General features: G+C 30.6%; 1 protein-coding gene and 1 pseudogene across 1 annotated transcript; both read left to right on the top strand.

Moving 5' to 3' along the window:
• The first annotated feature begins 3,942 nt into the window (after positions 1-3,942).
• On the top strand, positions 3,943-6,470 carry LOC114184469 (replication protein A 70 kDa DNA-binding subunit B-like). The gene is made up of 11 exons (XM_028071777.1): positions 3,943-4,101; positions 4,202-4,469; positions 4,554-4,650; positions 4,725-4,846; positions 4,925-5,009; positions 5,078-5,210; positions 5,294-5,400; positions 5,552-5,672; positions 5,759-5,938; positions 6,023-6,100; positions 6,174-6,470. Exons 1-11 carry the CDS (start codon positions 3,943-3,945, stop codon positions 6,468-6,470), a joined length of 1,647 nt encoding a protein of 548 aa, XP_027927578.1.
• Positions 6,471-8,823: 2,353 nt separating this feature from the next.
• On the top strand, positions 8,824-17,199 carry LOC114184468 (uncharacterized; annotated as a pseudogene).
• Positions 17,200-18,427: the final 1,228 nt, after the last annotated feature.

Raw genomic sequence — 18,427 nt, 5'->3', positions numbered from 1 at the left:
ACGAAAATTAGGCCAAATAATGTGAAATTAACCCAAATTCGGAATAGTGGCTCAATAAAGTCTAACATATGAAAACACACTAAAGATAAACAATTAAGCATTGAACAACTATCAAATGGGTACACAAAGGCTAGTGGAATGGAGGAAAATAATGACTCACCAATGTCCAAGTGAAAATGTCTTTATTCTTAAGGAGCACGCTCGTAAGGGTTTTCTCTTCCGCTAGATTGAGGTTACTTTCGATCTTTGTCATTTGTCCCTTAGTCTTTCTAATTGTTAAGCCCTTGCTATCTCCTTGGGGCTCTATGCGATCATTAGTGTTTGTCCGTGAATCTAGGCCGACCATGGCTACTTCTGATCGTCAACTTTTCCTCGGCGGGTTGTAAGGAGTCATCTTCAAACCGGTGGTGTAGCATTCCCAAGCTGTTTGTTGATCGATGTGGATCGTGCATACACCTCCTTTGTTTGAGGGGAATTTCATGGCTAAGTGCAGTGTGGAGACAATCGCTCTGAAGGCGTTCAAGCAAGACGCCCTAGCAAAATGTTGTCTTATGTGTTAGCCTTAACCAACAGGTAACCTACTCTTACCTCTTGGCTGTCACACCTTGAGCCAATATGCATTCGGAGATCTAGATACCCTCGAGTGGCTACTCGCTCACCTGAAAAACCGATGATTTGCTCATTGCAGAGCACGATTAGGTCCTTCGAGATATCCATCTTTTTGAACTTCTTCCAATACAGGATGTTGACCGAGCTACCCTTGTCCATTAACACCTTGCCAATTTCATACTCTGCCAGCTTGATCAAAATGACCATTGGGTCGTCGTGATCAAGATCTAGCGCCTTCTTTTACTTTGCAAGTTCAAAATAACGAATGCTTTATCAATAAAACAATTATTGATTTTTAGTAGAAATATAAATTAATCCAATTTTAGCCTTTAAATTATAAATAATAAATAAAATTAAATAAAAATAGAATTCAAATGAAATTATAGAAACAAAATAAATGTTTTGTATCATCCAAAATTTGTTATTAAAAAATTTTAATTATATTAAATTTTAATTAAGTAATGTTGTGGTATTGTAACTTTATATTAATTTTTAATTAAAGAATACATTTTCATAATAAATGTATTAAATTTTAAATATATAAAATATAGTCATAACACACATAATAATAAAAATTTGTAGTTACATCACATTAACTTTTGTTCTGGTACATCCAACAAATCCCAAATCGCTTAGGAGTCGAGGTCAAGCGCAATTTAAATACTCTTATCTCCCTCCACCCTCCACCCTCTGAGGCGTCTTTTAAGGACAAAACCGTGACGGAACTCCGCTTTCCAAAGCGAACAATATCCTGGTTGTTCCTTAACGATGGCAGCCAGACGAACTTGGTCGAATCGGTACATTGGCGCCCATTGTGGGGATAACGACAACTCCCCTTCAACTCCCTTTGCCCTTGAGTGGGAGTCTTGTTCTGGTATACCCAATAAGTCCCACATTGCTTAGGAGTCGAGGTCAAACACAGTTTATATACTCCTTCCTCCCTCTATCCTTCGAGACACTTTTTAAGGACAAAACCGTGACAGAACTCTATGTTTCAATGCAGACCATATATCATAAACGTGGTGGTTGTTCGTAACGATGGAAATCGGACGAACTTTGATCGATCGGAACAACTTTTATTTAAATTTAGATTTAATTTAAATTAAATTTATTTACTCAACGCTAAAAAAGCGGAGGGAATCTATTAATAATACAATTCAAGGTAGCACAAAAGGCAACTTTTTAAATGACCCACAAAAAGCAAAACACACAAAATTATCCCAAAATAGCATATTGTAACACTATCTTTGGTTGACAAGTGGCATAGTCTCGCGACGAACGTGTCACTCATCTTCTAAACCCTAATTCCTTCACACTCCACTATTCTCTCACTCTCTTCCTGAAACACTCTTCTCTCACTTTCTCTCTCTACCCTAATCCTAACAACTCTTCTCTCACTCTCTGTCGTCAACACTCTTCTCTCACTCTCTCCCTCTGTCGTAACCCTAACAACTCTTCTCTCACTCTTTGTCGTCAACACTCTTCTCTCACTGTCTCTCTCTGTCGTCACGCTACTTTTCTACTTTCTTTCACGCTACTTTTTCCGATCATTTTGTGGTTTTGCCTTCACCTTTTCCTCTTCATTTTTTTTCTCTCATCTCCGATCATTTTTTCGTTTTGTATTTATGGTTTCTTTAGGTTTTATCCGATGACTTTTAGTTTTTGCCTTCACCGTTTACTCTTTATGTTTTTTCTCTCATCTCCGATCATTTTTTCGTTTTGTATCTATGGTTTCTTTAGGTTTTATCCGATGAGTTTTAGTTTTTGCCTTCACCGTTTACTGTTTATGTTTTTTCTCTCATCTCCAATCATTTTTTCGTTTTGTATTTATGGTTTCTTTAGGTTTTTTTCCGATGACTTTTTGTTTTTGCCTTCACTGTTTACTCTTTATGTTTTTTCTCTCATCTCCAATCATTTTTTCGTTTTGTATTTATGGTTTCTTTAGGTTTTTTTCCGATGAGTTTTTGTTTTTGCCTTCACTGTTTACTCTTTATGTTTTTTCTATCATCTTCGATCATGTTTTCGTTTTCTTTTTGTTGTTTTATTAGGTTTTTCCCGATTAGTTTTTCGTTTTGCCCTCACCGTTTACTCTTTCTGTTTTTTCTATCATCTCTGATCCTGTTTTTTCGTATTTGTTCCTGGTTGATTTCACATTTTTTATGGTTTCTTCGATCATCTCCGATCATTTTTGGCTTATTTTTTTAGGGTTTATTTGTATCTTTTTGTGTTTTTTGTGTTTTATTTTTCGATGCTAATTTTTTTGTTTTTACAAGCTGATTTCATATTTTTTAGGTTTTCTTCCACCAGGTATTGATTTTGCCTTCACTTTCTATTCAGATTTACAGGATTACCTATTTTGTAGGTTTTGTAGATTAATATACAGGATGTCTCAAATGACAGTCATGAGTTTATTTTGAATTTGGAAGTCATTGGAACTCATCTCAATTTATTCTGTTCATGTTTGATTATTAGTGGTTGTTGATTTGTTGGTTGTTGATGTTGTTCATAAATACTTTTTAATATTAATCTTGATTTTTTTCTTGATCTTTTTAAAATGAATTGCTCAGTTTTATTCATTGCAACCCAAGGTGGACCTGCTTTCTCATTCACTGTAAGAATTCAATGCAGAGTAAGTAATGTTTTTTATGCATATGATTTCTAACCTTATAATTTATTTCTAAGCTTATGATAATTTTTTTATGTAGGTTTAGCCATATTTTATGTTGGAGTCCTCAGTTAATTAACATCAGGTCTTTTCTTTCCTTTATCTTCAATGCAGCTACATGACTACATCATGTTACTTCTTTCCTTTTTCAGCTTTGTCATCTCTTCATACTTTTGTTTGTCTTCTTTCGTTTTTCTTGAAACCTTCAAACAATATCTTTATTTCCTTTTAAATGTCCTGCAGATTTTATTTTGCTTCTGTTGTCTGCCATATTTTCCTTTTATTCCACAATAGTGAGCGGTGTGAAAAAGAGCTTTTGTTTTTTTCTCTGTTCTTCATATGTTTGACCATTTGCTTTTCCCACATTTTACTCTTTTTGGGAAACCAAAAGTAGAGTATGCGTATGGTTTTGGTTTGAATGAACCATAGTATGCATTTCATAAAAGTTGTTTTTCTTTCTTCTGTCCCCTTTATATGTTTGACAGTTGCTTATCCCGATTTTTACTGAATTTGTGTAACCAACACCATAGCATGCGTACGGTTTTCCTTTTCATTTTTTATGTCTACAAATACATCAGACTATTGTTATGTTTTGATGTTCTATACAAACACATCTATCCACAACATCCTTTCTTCACTATTGCCTAATTTTCTGTTTTCTTTACACCATGTCTGCTTTGCAAAAACAAACCCAGTCATTACAAGAATTGAACCCGGAGAAGGAAAGCTGGAATATTGTTGCAAGAGTGGTAAGATTATGGTTTGTAGAAGATTACACAAAAGGAAAATCTCCATTTTCCATGGAGATTGTTCTTCAAGACAAAGAGGTACTATACCATACTATAAACATTCGTCATTTTTTTAGTTTTCTTAATTTTTTTAGTTACCATGTTATATTATAATATTTCATATGAAACTTTTTTGCAGGGTGTCCTAATCCATGCGTCTGTTAGATGCACACTGATATACAAATTCCAATCTGAAATCAAAGAGGATAAGGTTTACTCCATTCAGTCTTTTAGTGTTTCATGTAATGGTGGTTCTTATAGAACTACAAATCATGCCTATAAGATCAACTTCCAATTTGGAACCAAGGTCAATTTGGTAGAATCTACCTTAGTTCCCAATATTAGTACTGCATACACCCCTTTTTCAACCATCCAAGCACCTGGTTTTGACATAGATTACTTAGTTAGTAAGTATATTAATTTTTTTTTCTTCTTTGCATTAAAATTTTTATTCATTTTATATTTTTTCATTGTTTTATTTTTATTTTTAGATGTCATTGGAATGTTTACTGGTGTTGGAACAGAGAGAGAGTTAGAGAAAGGTGGTAAGAAGACCAACATGAATGTCATCCTTATTGAATCTGATGGGTAAGATTATTGTTGTTCTTTTATTTTATGTTTAACATTATTCTTATCTAATGAAATTTTATATCATGCAATAGTTATCGATTGGAGTGTACTTTATTTGGTCAATATGTTGATATGTTAAATGCATTTCTTGCGTTTGGAGAGGATCAATATGCTGTCATTGCTTTACATTATTGCAAAGTGAAGATCTTCCAAGGTAACTAACTTTTTGACATATTTTTACAAATGGAGTAACTTTTTTAAAAATTGTTTGACATCTTTATATATTTTATAGATAAAGTTTCTATTCAAAACTGTATGAACTGTATGAGGATAATTTTTAACTGTGATGGTGAAGATGCTACCAAGTTGAAGAAAATGTAAGTACATTTTGCATTTTTTATTTTTTTATTTTATTTTCGTTTAATTTCCCTTTTTTTTTGTCTAGGGTGTGGGATAGTACTGAATCTCCTTCTCAACCTCTTACCCAACTTGGTCAGTCTTCAAAAGTTAGCTTAGAAGAAGATTTCATTAAGCTGCATCCTAGATGCTCAATTGAAGATCTCAAAGATTTTGAACAGGTTAAATTCTTTTCCTCTCTCTTTCATTTAAATTGTTTAGTTTGAATACTATGCTTTATATTGTTGCATTATTTATGTTCCAGGAAAGTACTTTTGTAGTGAAGGCTACTATCAAACATGTTCTAGATCATGATGATTGGTGGTACACAGCATGTATCTGCAACAAAGCTGTTTATCCTGACTCCAAAATGTTTTTTTTGTGAGAAATGTAACAAACATGTCATTAAGGTTACACCTAGGTAATATTATTAATCTTCATAATTATTTTTTCTGTAATTTTTCTAATTTTACTGATAGACATATTTGTATAAATCACTAATGTTCTATTTTTCTTTGCTTAGGTTTAAACTTAGACTTCGTGTAATTGATGCTACTGATTCTACAACTTTTGTTGTATTTGATCGTGATGCAAGTGCAATGTTGAAGAAATCATGCTCTGATATTCTTGACTTACAAGACAAGGTTAAGTATCCTATATATTGAAATAAATCATGATGAAATTATTTTTCATTCATTTCAATCATTTGCATTTCTACTTCTTTTTATAGAACACTGTTGCTGGTAACTTGCCTAAAGAGTTTGAAGTCCTCATTGATAAGACCTATGTGTTCAAAGTTGAGTGCAAGAATGATTATAATAGCAAATTTGAGCAATCATTTAGAGTTAAAAAAGTCTGCATGGATGAAAAAATCATTGAAAGCTTTAGTGATGTTGAACTTAAGTCTTTGGTAAGATCTGATTTATTTCTGTTTATATTTTTTCATATATGTAGTTTTATTTTTACTATTTTTTGACTTTACTATATTTGTTAGGATGTATACTCTGCAAATGAAGAAGAAAGTAAACTTAAGCAGATTACAAATGAGATTGCACCTGATACCATTGCAGAGGTATGTTAATATTACAACTATACTTATTTTTCTAAATGTTTTTATATGCTAACTTTTTCAAGTTTATTTTTAGGATTTGCTGCTCAAATTCACTGAAGAATCAAATGATGTTGAGCCTGTAAGTGATCATTTGAACACTATAGAATCAAGCCCTGTTTCTACAGAGGAAGCTTTGGTCAATCAACCTTTAATTGATGTTGAAAATGATGACTTAACCCATAAAGAATCATCTCATCTGGAGAATCTTAGCTTTGATTTGGCTACCAAAGCACGTGTCCCGGCAATTAAAAGGCAGAATCAATATGCGGCTCAAGAAAACAAGAAGATCCCAGTGAAGATGTTGAAGAAGAACATCAAGATTGAAAAGTGAATGAAATTTGTACTAGACTTTATTTGTGTTTTTATCTTGGTTATGTTTTATTTTTTTGGAAAACATTTGCTGATACTCATGACCAATATGTTTTGTTGTTCTTAAGTTATCATTTTCAAAACATTGACTTGAAGTTTCTCTTTATTTATTTATGAATTATATTACTTATTGCTGAACAGGATTGACTTTTTATTTGTGCATTCACAATTTGCTAGCAGAGTCAAACTGTGTTGATATTATTTTCTATTATCAACACCTTAATCATGCTAGCTACATCAAAGGAATTGTATTGTATTTCTATTTGTATTTTGTTTTAAAAGATTTTAGTCTTTCAGCATTTCTTTACATTTTAATGTTATCAATCAATTATGCGTAAATATATTTTTCAGGTTACATACATATAGTACTTATGTTTTGTTTTGTGTTGATTTGTAAACATCGTTATATTTTGCTAGCTAAATCTGAATGTGTTGATATTATTTATTTTGTCAACTACACTATCATGCTAGCTACAATTTGTTTTCTTCTTTAGTTGTTTTAATTTTTAAAACATTCATTTCAAATTTCTTCTTATTTTACTTATTGCTCAATGAGAGTTATTTTATATTGTCAACACTATAATCGTGGTACCTATATGAAAGCAAGTTTTTTGTATGTGTAATTTTTTTTAAAAGATTTTAGTCTTTCAGCATTTATTTACATTTCAATATTAGCAATCATTAATTCGTAAAAATATATTTCATGTTACATACATGTACTATTATTTTTTGATGTGTGTGTTGATATGTTGCTAGCTTAAAGTCAATGTGTTGATATTATTTTTTTGTGTCAACTACACTATCATGCTAGCTACATCAAACAGATTAAGTTTGCTCTATACTGCATGTTTTGACTAAATTTTATTATTTAAAAATCATTTCTGAGCACAATAAATTTTTTGAATTCTAATTCTAATTAACCAAAACAAAATCCGTCATTCATTAAAAATTTACACCATCAATTAATTTATTTCATTTTTTGGAACGAATTTATTTAATCCATGAATACAAGAACTATAATTTTATTAATTATTATCCATTTGTATTGCTGTTTGAAATTCTAATTTTTACTTTTGTTTCGAAATTTAAATTTGAATTTTGATTCTTTAATCACTAATTAAAGAATGTGTAATATTTGAAATTTGTATTAAATATTATTTATTTATTATTTTATGTATTTAAATTTTTTGTATTATTCTTTCAACTATTAATTATAATTAGCAACATCTATAAATTTCTAATTTTTTTCATTTTTTTATTTTTTAAAAATTTGACATTATATATTTTTTAATATTTTATTTTACGTAATTTTTGATATTACTCTTTAAACTTACAAATTGTTTTTTTTAATTTAATTTTTAATCTTTTAATTTTTTAAAAGTTTATATTATTTTATTTTTAATATTATATTGGCCTCAAATTTTGATACTACTCTTTAAACTTCATTTAATGTTCTTTATTTAATCTTTATTTTGAATTGTTAATTTATATTTTTTTTATATTTTTAATTTGTAATAAATAGATACAAAAGCATTAAAGAAATATATTTTATTGGTTAAGTAATTAGAATTTGAAACAGTGTTTGGTATGTATAAAACTGTTGAGTATCCATCAAGTTTTGTTCATTATCCATCAACCAAACAGAACGGTCACTTCCCTTCACCATTCATGGATACCTCTCCTTCACCCTCCATGGATACCTCTGTCCCTGTGCCTGCCAGAATAACCTTAGGAAGGTTCACTACAATGCATTTTGTTCATAATCAAATATGTTTTGTTTACAAGAACTTCAAATATATGTTCGTTCTTCAAAATGAGCCCTTTCAAATGCACTGTAAATTTTTTTTCTTCATTCAACCATTCATTTTTTAAAACAGTGTTTGAACCCTTATTTTTTTTTTTTACATAAAAATCAAAACTTTACTTTATAATGGTTTAAATCTATGGTTTTTCTTTTTCTTCTTCACTTTTCATCTCTGTCTAACTATTTCTTCTTTCATCAAACATGCATCTCTTTTTGTTTTTTATCTTTCAATTTTTTTTTCTTCATTTTTTCTTCTTCGTTACAAAACTTTTTTGTCTTATAAAAAAATTTTAAGTTTCCAATAATAGTTTAAATTTTCAAAATTCTACTTCCGTAAGCAAAGTTTTTTTTTTTACTTTGTTGTATATCTGACGTATTCTCTGTCTTTCTTTCATTATCAGTTTAATATTTCCTTACATTCAGTTTATTACAGTCATTTTTTCAAATTTTATTGACCCTATTTTTTCTTTGTTGACCATTGGAATTTTAGGAGTTCGAACATGTTGATCGTATGTTTGTTGCTATGTTTGCTAAAGAATTAGGACCTGTTTGGCAGTTGGAAGATATTAAAGGGAATCGCCATCAGTTAACTTATAATATGGATGTCAATAATCCATTGCTGACTGATGGTTGGTCTAGCCTAAGAGTTCTTTATAAATTGCAGCATATCCATCAAATCATATTCAGATATGTTGGAAACTCAACATTCCAAATTACTGTATTCTCCGGCATGACTGCAATATCAACTGCCGCCAAATTTCTGACAAACATACATCGATTGCGATCAAAACAGTTTTTTAGAGTGAAATTGACAAAATCTCAAAGCCAAGCTAGCCATCTGGTGAACATTTTGCTTTTATATTATTTTTTATATTCTATCCACTTCATAGAAGTTTTTATTTATTTAACTATTAATTTTTTGCAGGACCTACCAACTGACTTTGCAGCTTATGTTCGCAAACGTAGATTCAAGAGGTTGGAATTGCAGGGATCGACCAACACATGCATTGTTCAGTGTAAGCTTTTGGTGCGTAATTCACCTAAGAAGTCCACTAAGATTGGAAAGGGATGGAAGGACTTTTGCATATTCAATTGGTTGAAAGAAGGGGATGTTATTGTCTTTGCAGCTCACAACCAAATGAGAAAGAAGAAGGTAAAAGTCTATGTCAAAAAAGAGTTTAGTTTTTAATATTTTACTTCTCTTTTATGAACTTTAGGTGGTATTTATGTTTTTGGTTTTCACTTTGAAGCAAGTTTGCTTTGTTTTGGTTTGTAAGACTCTATCTATCGTCATTTTGTTGCTTCTAATAAGTAGAAGCTATATCTAAAAGTATTATCCGTATGTTAATTTTGTTGAACTTTAATATTTTACTTACTTTTATTTTACTTATTTTCATGTTTCAAATTATTTTTTATAGTTATGTATTACTTTTATATATATTTATGAAAAAAACATCATTACAACTAAGATTTATTTTAATATTAATGTTATACAAAGAATATTCATTTGTATCAATCAAAATTATTAACAAAACTAATTTTTTTACCAAATTTTTAACACGGAATTGATGTTGTAAATGTAATACTATCTTTGTATTGTAATACCAACATTATAATTCTGTTATCTTTGTATTGTAATCCTATCTCAAAACAATTCAATGAAATAAATTTAATTTGTTACTCTCAAAGTTGTAGTGTATTTATGTTTTAAAAAGTTGAACAGCACGTGTATTCATTTTTTATCAAAGGACAATTTAAATTACATTAAGCTGACATTCTTTTTCTTTCATGAATGATTCAAAAATTCTTTCATTGTAAAGTCAATGTAGAAACAAATTTCTACTTTTATGGTTGACTATTATCAATCATAGTGCTTATTTGTTGGTCCAAAAAGGCATTATGGCACATATGCAAAGTCTGAACAGAAACATATTAGTGTCTGCAAATCATGAATTTGGACATTGCATATCAACAGGTACGATGTTCCAGATATTCATCAAAAGTTACAATTTCCATATTAGTGACTTTGTTGTTCTTTTTTATAAAAAGATGGTACTTACATTATCTACCTTAGGAATATTTAGCGTGGAAAACTGACTATGTCCCTTTATATTCAACACATCCTCCAACAAAATGTTTATTTTATTGTACTTCTCTTCAATGTGTAAACAAACAAAACATCAAGTCTATGTATAAACTTCTGGAAACATAACAATGTATGCATAAAAACAATTGTATGCATAAACAAACATAAACAAATGGCTGCAAATCTATCAACAAATGCAAGAAGAAAAAGGAAGACCATTGTGTGAACAAATATTTCAAATATGATGATTAACTCCTCAGGTAAAATAAACTTTTTGAGTTATTCATTTGTTCTAAAAACTTCTTGCCAATAAATTACATTAAGCTCTCATTCTTTTTCTTTCATGAATGATTCAAGAATTATTTCCATTACTTTCATTGTAAAGTAAATGTAGAAACAAATTTCTACTTTTATGGTTGACTATTATCAAACATAGTACTTATGTGTTGGTCCAAGAAGGTATTATAGCACAGATGCAAAGTCTGAACAGAAGCATATCAGTGTCTGCAAATCATGTATTTGGACATTGGATATCAAAAGGTACGCTGTCACAGATATTGATCAAAAGTTACAGTTTCCATATTAGTGACTTGGTTGTTCTTTTTTATAAAAAGATTGTACTTACATTATCTACCTTAGGAATATTCAGCATGGAAAACTGACTATGTCCCTTTATATTCAACACATCCTCCAACAAAATGTTTATTTTTTTTCAACTTCTCTTCACTGTGTAAACAAACAAAACAGCAAGGGTATGTATAAACTTCTGGAAACATAACAGTGTATGCATAACAACAATTGTATGCATAAACAAACATAAACAAATGGATGGAAATCTATCAACAAATGCAAGAAGAAAAAGGAAGAGCATTGTGTCAACAAATATTTCAAATATGATGATGAACTCCTCAGGTAAAATAAACTTTTTGAGGTATTCATTTGTTGTTAAAACCTTTTTCTCATTATACAGATTTTTGTAATCACTATCTACACCTCTTAATATTTTTTTTAGGTATTCATAAAAAAAATGCAACAGATCTAATTATTTTATTACTTGGATTGCAATTATTTTAACAGTTTGGATTACATTGTTTAACAATTTTATTTCAAATCAACTTCATCTATTAGTGCTAAAGTTTAACAGTTTGAACCATTTTAGTAGTATGGAATGAAAATATTACTCCAACTATCAACAACTCCTTTACTGTCAGTGAAGATAGAAACCTACATGCTCAAGCAATTCAATCTTCAAATAGAAAGCCATTGTTGGAGTTGACATGTCGTGGTAAGTTTTGTTCACTGAATTTCCCAACAATGAAGTTGAAAGGCAGAATGTGTCATTCATCTTTATAGTTAATGTAATATTTGTATTTTAAAGTGGATAATTTTTTTTTTTGCAGACATTGACCAACGTAATTATAAGAATGCACGAGCTAGAAGGAAAGTTATTAGGGATCAGAAGATTGCAGAAAAAAGTAATAATGGGCCTGATAAATATGATATTATTTTATCTTTATTTCAATTCCTTTAATAGTTTTTATATTACTAATATTTTCTAACATTTCATGTAAAGAAATTCATGGTTCTACCTCCATTGGATCTGGAATTGTTTGTAATTCAATTGAAATCACCAATGGTCCAATTTTGCACAAGACCAACATTAACAACAAAGGTAACAATCCAAATTGTATTCCAAGTTTCTGTTAATTCAATCCAAGTTTGAAACTAATATATCATCATTTTATATCTAATTTTAGATCAAGAATTTGCTGGTAGCACCTTCATTCCTGCTTCTATGGCTTCTTCTTATTCTGAAGTTGTTAATCTTTTTTATGTCGAACAGAACCAAAGTCATGGTAATTTGTACTATTAACAAAATTATTTTGAATACTTTAATTACTTTTAGTGTTACAATTTCATTTTGCTAATGCTTAATTCAATATTTAGACATATGTAAGCTACAATCCTATACCAGTGCAATATCAAGTCAATCATCTCAATATTTAGAAGCTGTAAAATTGGGGCAGCCTTCTCTTCATGATGTTATTACACCTATTTCAAAGATATTGGATTTTGACAACAATTCTGATGAAGATGAGAATCATGGTAATCAATAATGCTTAACTATAAAAAATAAATTAATATTTTTTTGTTTAACTTTATTATTAATTGTTTATTTATTTTATATCAGATTATCTTATTGGGCATTTCTCCTCTGATTTGTATTCAAGAGCTGAAGTTCAAGGTTGAATATAACTTTTTACCCAATTTATATTATTATATTGTACATATAAATATAAAAATCTTTTAATTAATAACATTTTTTTTATGTACTTAGCACATGTTGATGTAGGGGACTGTTCCATTGAGTGTCCCTATTGTGAAGCTCAATTGTGGTACGAAGAAAGATCTGATAAATGCAAAAGATTAAAACAAGTTGATTTTTCTCTTTGTTGTCAAAAGGGAAAAGTCCAACTTCCATTGTTAAAGAAACCTCCTCAATTGCTTCAAAAGTTGTTGAAAGGTGAAGATACTACAAGCCAACATTTCTTACAGTACATAAGAAGCTACAACAACATGTTCTCATTTACATCAATTGGTGCGAAGATTCATTCCTCAATCAATGATGGATGTGGTCCTCCTCAGTTTATTCTTAGTGGTCAAAATTACCATCGCATAGGAAGTTTATTGCCCGATAAAGGATCAAGTCCAAAATTTGCACAACTATATATTTATGACACAGAAAATGAAACAACAAACAGAGTTAGTCATTTTGGGTATGCCTACATACTTTATTATTTTTTTATGAATCATTTTGTATATTATTTATCCTTTTGTAATTTTACAGGTCTGATATACAACAATCCATATTTGATAAATCATTGATAGAAGATTTGAAAAGCATGATTGACAAACACAATGTTCTTGCTCAATCATTCAGAAGAGTAAGAGATTTGATACATGATGATGATCGATCAAATTTTGGATTGAGGTTATTTAGACATCGCTGTAAGGATCCTAGAGTATACAATACCCCAATAGCAGATGAAGTCGCAGCATTGATAGTTGGTGATTTGAGCACTTTAGATGTAGGAAGAGACATCATTGTCAAGAAAGTTTGTGGTCAGTTGACAAGACTACATGAAACTCATACATGTTTCATTCCTCTGCAATATCCTTTGATTTTTCCATATGGAGAGGATGGTTATCAAGAGGATATTCCAATTAGAGATTGTCAAAGATATGGTCAAAGTAGAAAGAGAGTTCGAATTTCTTTACGAGAATTCATTGCTTTCAGAATACAAGATAGAAAGGTTGAATTTGGTAACATTGTACACTCACGTAGATTGTTTCAACAATTTTTAGTGGATACCTACACGATGATTGAAGATCAAAGGTTGTCTTTTATAAGAAATAATCAAAAACTCATTCGTTCTGATATTCTAAATGGGTTACAAGAAGCTGTTAACAAAGGTGAAACTGATCCTTCTTCCATTGGAAAGCGTATAGTTTTGCCAGCTTCATTTACAGGTGGCATGAGATACATGTTCAATAATTGCCAAGATGCTATGGCCATTTGTAAGAGGTATGGCTATCCAGATTTGTTTATAACAATCACATGTAATGTCAATTGGCCTGAAATTCATGATTTTGTAAAATCAAGAGGTTTAACTGCTTCAGATAGGCCAGACATTGTTTGCAGAGTTTTTAAAATGAAATTAGACCAAATGATGACAGATTTCAAGAAGAATAATTTCTTTGGCAAAGTCAATGCAGGTACACAAACTACATTTCCATCATTCTGATTTTTTACCTAAAATTGTTTTGTATAATTATTATCTTCAAATTATAGGTATGTATACAGTTGAATTTCAGAAGAGAGGTCTGCCACATGCTCATATATTATTATGGTTGAGTAACTCAAACAAGTTAGAAAATGCAAAACACATAGATAAAGTAATCTCTGTTGAACTTCCTCATCCAGATCTGTATCCAAAACTTTCAAAGGCTATTAAAACATATATGATACATGGTCCGTGCGGAGCTGCTAGATTCAACTCACCATGCATGAAAGAAGGTCGGTGTTCTAAATTTTTTCCTAAAACGTTTAGACATAAAACTACAATTGATGAGGATGGATATCCTGTATATAGGCGTAGAGATGATGGTTTATTTGTGTTGAAAAATGGACATAAATTAGGTAATGGAAATGTTGTGCCTTATAGTCCTCTTCTCTTAATGAGATATCAAGCTCATGTTAATACAGAATATTGCAACAAATCAAACTCAATCAAGTATTTGTTCAAATACGTCAACAAAGGTCCTGATAGAGCCACAATGAAAATTACAGACAAAGAGAATGATTCTACAGAAGTCCGTATTGTTGATGAGATTAAAAGATATTATGATTGTAGATATTTATCTCCATGTGAAGCAGTTTGGAGAATTTTCAAATTTGATATCCATCATAGATGGCCTGCTGTTCAGCGTTTAACTTTTCACCTACAAGATCAGCAAACATTTTTGTTTAAAGATGATGATAGAATTGATGATGTATTGGAGAGGAATGACAACATCAATACCATGTTTCTAGCTTGGTTTGAAGCTAACAAAAAATATGAGGAAGGAAGGAACTTGACCTATGCTTAATTTCCAACAAAGTTTGTTTGGATGTCTCAACAAAGGCAATGGAAACCAAGAAAGCAGGGTTATAGTATTGGAAGACTGACATATGTTCCTCCAGGATCGGGTGAATGCTATTACATGAGAATCTTACTGACAAAACAAAAAGGTTGTATTAATCATGATAGTATAAAGACAATTAATGGTAAAACATTCTCTACATACCAAGAGGCTTGCCAGGAATTGGGATTATTGGCAGATGACAAAGAATTCATTGATGCTATTAAAGAGGCTAGCCATCTTGCATCTGGAAATCAACTTAGAAGATTATTTGTGTCTTTGTTAATCATGAATACAATGTCAAAGCCAAAATTTGTTTGGGATGCAACTTGGAATTTATTGGCAGATGGTATCCTATACCAAAGAAGGAAACACTTGAACATACCAGGTAGTAAATATAAATAATCTCCATTCTTTATTCCATATTTTTTTATTCATGACATGTTATTTTTTTTGTAGGTTTTCAAATGGAAGAACATGATTTACACACTCTGTGTCTTCTAGAAGTAGAAGAACTTCTAAACTCCAATGGGCGATCTTTAACAGATTATAGTTCCCTTCCTCAACCGGATTTGTCTCATTCATTCAAATTTAATAACAGGTTCATTATTGATGAATTGAATTATGATAAAGAAGAAATGGAGAAGCTACATCACTCTCTATTGCAGTCAATCACTAATGACCAACTACATGTTTATAAAAGAATTATGACAACAGTGAATTCAGATGTAGGAATTTTTTTTTCTTATATGGTTATGGTGGGACTGCAAAAACATATTTGTGGAAACTTTTGTCAGCTGCTGTTAAAGCAAAGGGAATGATTGCGCTTAATGTAGCTTCAAGCGGTATTGCATCTTTATTGCTTCCTGGAGGTACAACTGCTCATTCTACTTTTTGCATACCACTAGCAATCAATGATGAATCAACGTGCAACATCAGTCAAGGAAGTCTTCGTGCTAAACTATTGATGGAAACAAAACTTATCATATGGGATGAAGCTCCTATGATGAATAAGTTATGTTTCCAAGCTTTTGATAGAACATTGAGAGACATTATGAGAGCTACAAATAAAGATAATGCTGACAAACCATTTGGTGGAAAGGTTGTTGTCTTGGGCGGTGATTTTAGACAAATCTTGCCAGTAGTAAGAAAGGGATCAAGGTATGATATTGTGAATTCAGCAATTAATTACTCTGATTTGTGGCAATATTGCACAGTTCTTAGGCTATCACAAAACATGAGGTTAAAATGTGTTGTTTCTAATGAAAGTGCAATACATATAAAAGAATTTGCTGATTGGATTCTTAAAATTGGAGATGGAAATATGAATTTCAATGAAAGTGGTGAAGCCAACATTTCAATACCAACAGATCTTCTAATTCCAGAAAGTGAAACACCTTACTTTCTTTAGTGAAATTTGTTTATGGTGGTCTAATTGAAAATATCATGAATCCTGCCTTATTTGATGATGGTGCTATACTTTGCCCTACAATTGATAGTGTTGAACAAGTAAATAACTTCATTTTATCTTTGATTCTTGGTGAAGAACAAATTTATTTAAGTTCAGACACTCCTTGCCAATCTGATGATGATCAAGAAATTCAAGGTGAGTGGTTTACTCAAGAGTTTCTAAATGATATCAAATGTTCAGGAATTCCAAATCATAGGATTAAATTGAAAGTTGGCGTACCAATTATGCTTTTAAGAAACATTGATCAAGCAAATGGTCTTTGCAATGGTACAAGGTTGAAAGTTAATGATTTGGGAAAGAATGTTATCTCTGCTACTGTCATAACAGGGAAAAATGTTGGTGACAAAATTTTCATTCCAAGAATGAACTTGACACCTTCTGATTCCAGCATCCCGTTTAAATTTCAAAGGAGGAAATTTCCAATATCCTTATGCTTTGCAATGACAATAAACAAAAGTCAAGGACAAACTCTTTCTAAAGTTGGACTTTATCTTCCTCGCCCAGTTTTTACTCATGGACAATTGTACGTAGCAATTTCTAGAGTCACAACAAAGCAAGGACTCAAAATTTTAATTCTGGATGAAGATGGAAAAGTAAGCAATACAACTACCAATGTGGTTTACAAAGAAATATTTGAAAATCTTTGATAAGAGGTATACAACTTACTTTACCAAATTATTATACTTTGTCAATTATTGTATCTTTAACTGTAATTCCTTTGTTTTGTTGCAGATTATAATTATGGATGAAGATGAAAAAGTAAGCAATACAACTACAAATGTGGTCTACAAAGAAATATTTGTAAATCTTTGATAAGAGGTATACAACTTACTTAAGAAAATTATTATAATTAGTCAATTATTGTATTTTTAACTATAATTTCTTTGCTTTATTGCAGATGATAATATGCCTAGCTGCAGCCATATTGAAAATACATGGTCATTGATACATCTTTGAATAGCATTATTTCATTGTCCAGTCATAGATTGATATTTTGAACACCATGTTTGTTGTAGTACATATATTATAACAGTTATAAAGATTCTGAATTGTTGTTATTTTTATTTATGTTTGTGGCTTTAATGTATTGTCAAGAAAAAATATGTACCTAGATGTTCTTATTCCTTACTGCAGTACAGGTGGCTTTACTGTTATAAATGCATTACAGTTGTAAATTGTTTTTGTTTAAGTTTCTTTATATATTAAAATATCTGCAAAGAACATATACAACATATATAAAGTAACTTTACAATTACAGCCACTGTTTGCACGTGATACTGCATCTTTGCTGCCACTTTTAGGTAATATTCCTTTTTCACGTGATAATCTTTGCTCTTCCATTCTCAACTTCAACTTTACCATTCATTCACACTCCTTTTCAGTTACCCATATATTTAAACCTTCTATTTTTTTCTACAATTACATGAATGGAGATGGAGCAAACCAGTACATATGGAGCAAACAACAGAAGAATTCTTTTGAACTTCAACACCATCTACATCTGCTCTCAAGTATGTTGTAAATTTAAGAACAGAAATAAATTTTTGGAAAGCATTGATATTTGTTATTTTATGTGTTTTCTGGTGTGAATTGTATCATCCTGATTCATATTGTATCAGGCACATTAAGATTTCTAGATTTTTCCCTCATATAATTGTTTGAGTTAATGTTTTCATTTCGTTGCAGAGATAAATTTGTTCGTTTTTTTACTATGTTTATTAATTTGTAGCCATTTGGATTTGTCGATCGACATTTTGCTGTTGCTTATGAACATGAATTAGTTCAACAGTGGCACTTGGTAGATGTAAATGGTAAGAGCACGATAGTTACCTATAACATGGATTCAAATAACCCAAAAATCATAGAAGGTTGGAG

This window comes from Vigna unguiculata, chromosome 5, assembly GCF_037176805.1.
Source record: "Vigna unguiculata cultivar grain cowpea cultivar isolate G323 ecotype 2 chromosome 5, ASM3717680v1, whole genome shotgun sequence".
In the NCBI taxonomy this organism is placed as follows: domain Eukaryota; kingdom Viridiplantae; phylum Streptophyta; class Magnoliopsida; order Fabales; family Fabaceae; genus Vigna; species Vigna unguiculata.
The sequence above is the reverse complement of the archived record's forward strand: the minus strand, read 5'-3'. Positions and strand labels throughout refer to the sequence as shown.

Coding starts and splice junctions, on each gene's coding strand:
- LOC114184469 (XM_028071777.1), top strand. CDS start 3,943: ATGTCTGCTTTGCAAAAACAAACCCAGTCATTACAAGAATTGAACCCG. Junction 4,847..4,924: donor CAAAGTGAAGATCTTCCAAG/GTAACTAACTTT, acceptor TATATTTTATAG/ATAAAGTTTCTATTCAAAAC. Junction 5,010..5,077: donor GCTACCAAGTTGAAGAAAAT/GTAAGTACATTT, acceptor TTTTTTGTCTAG/GGTGTGGGATAGTACTGAAT.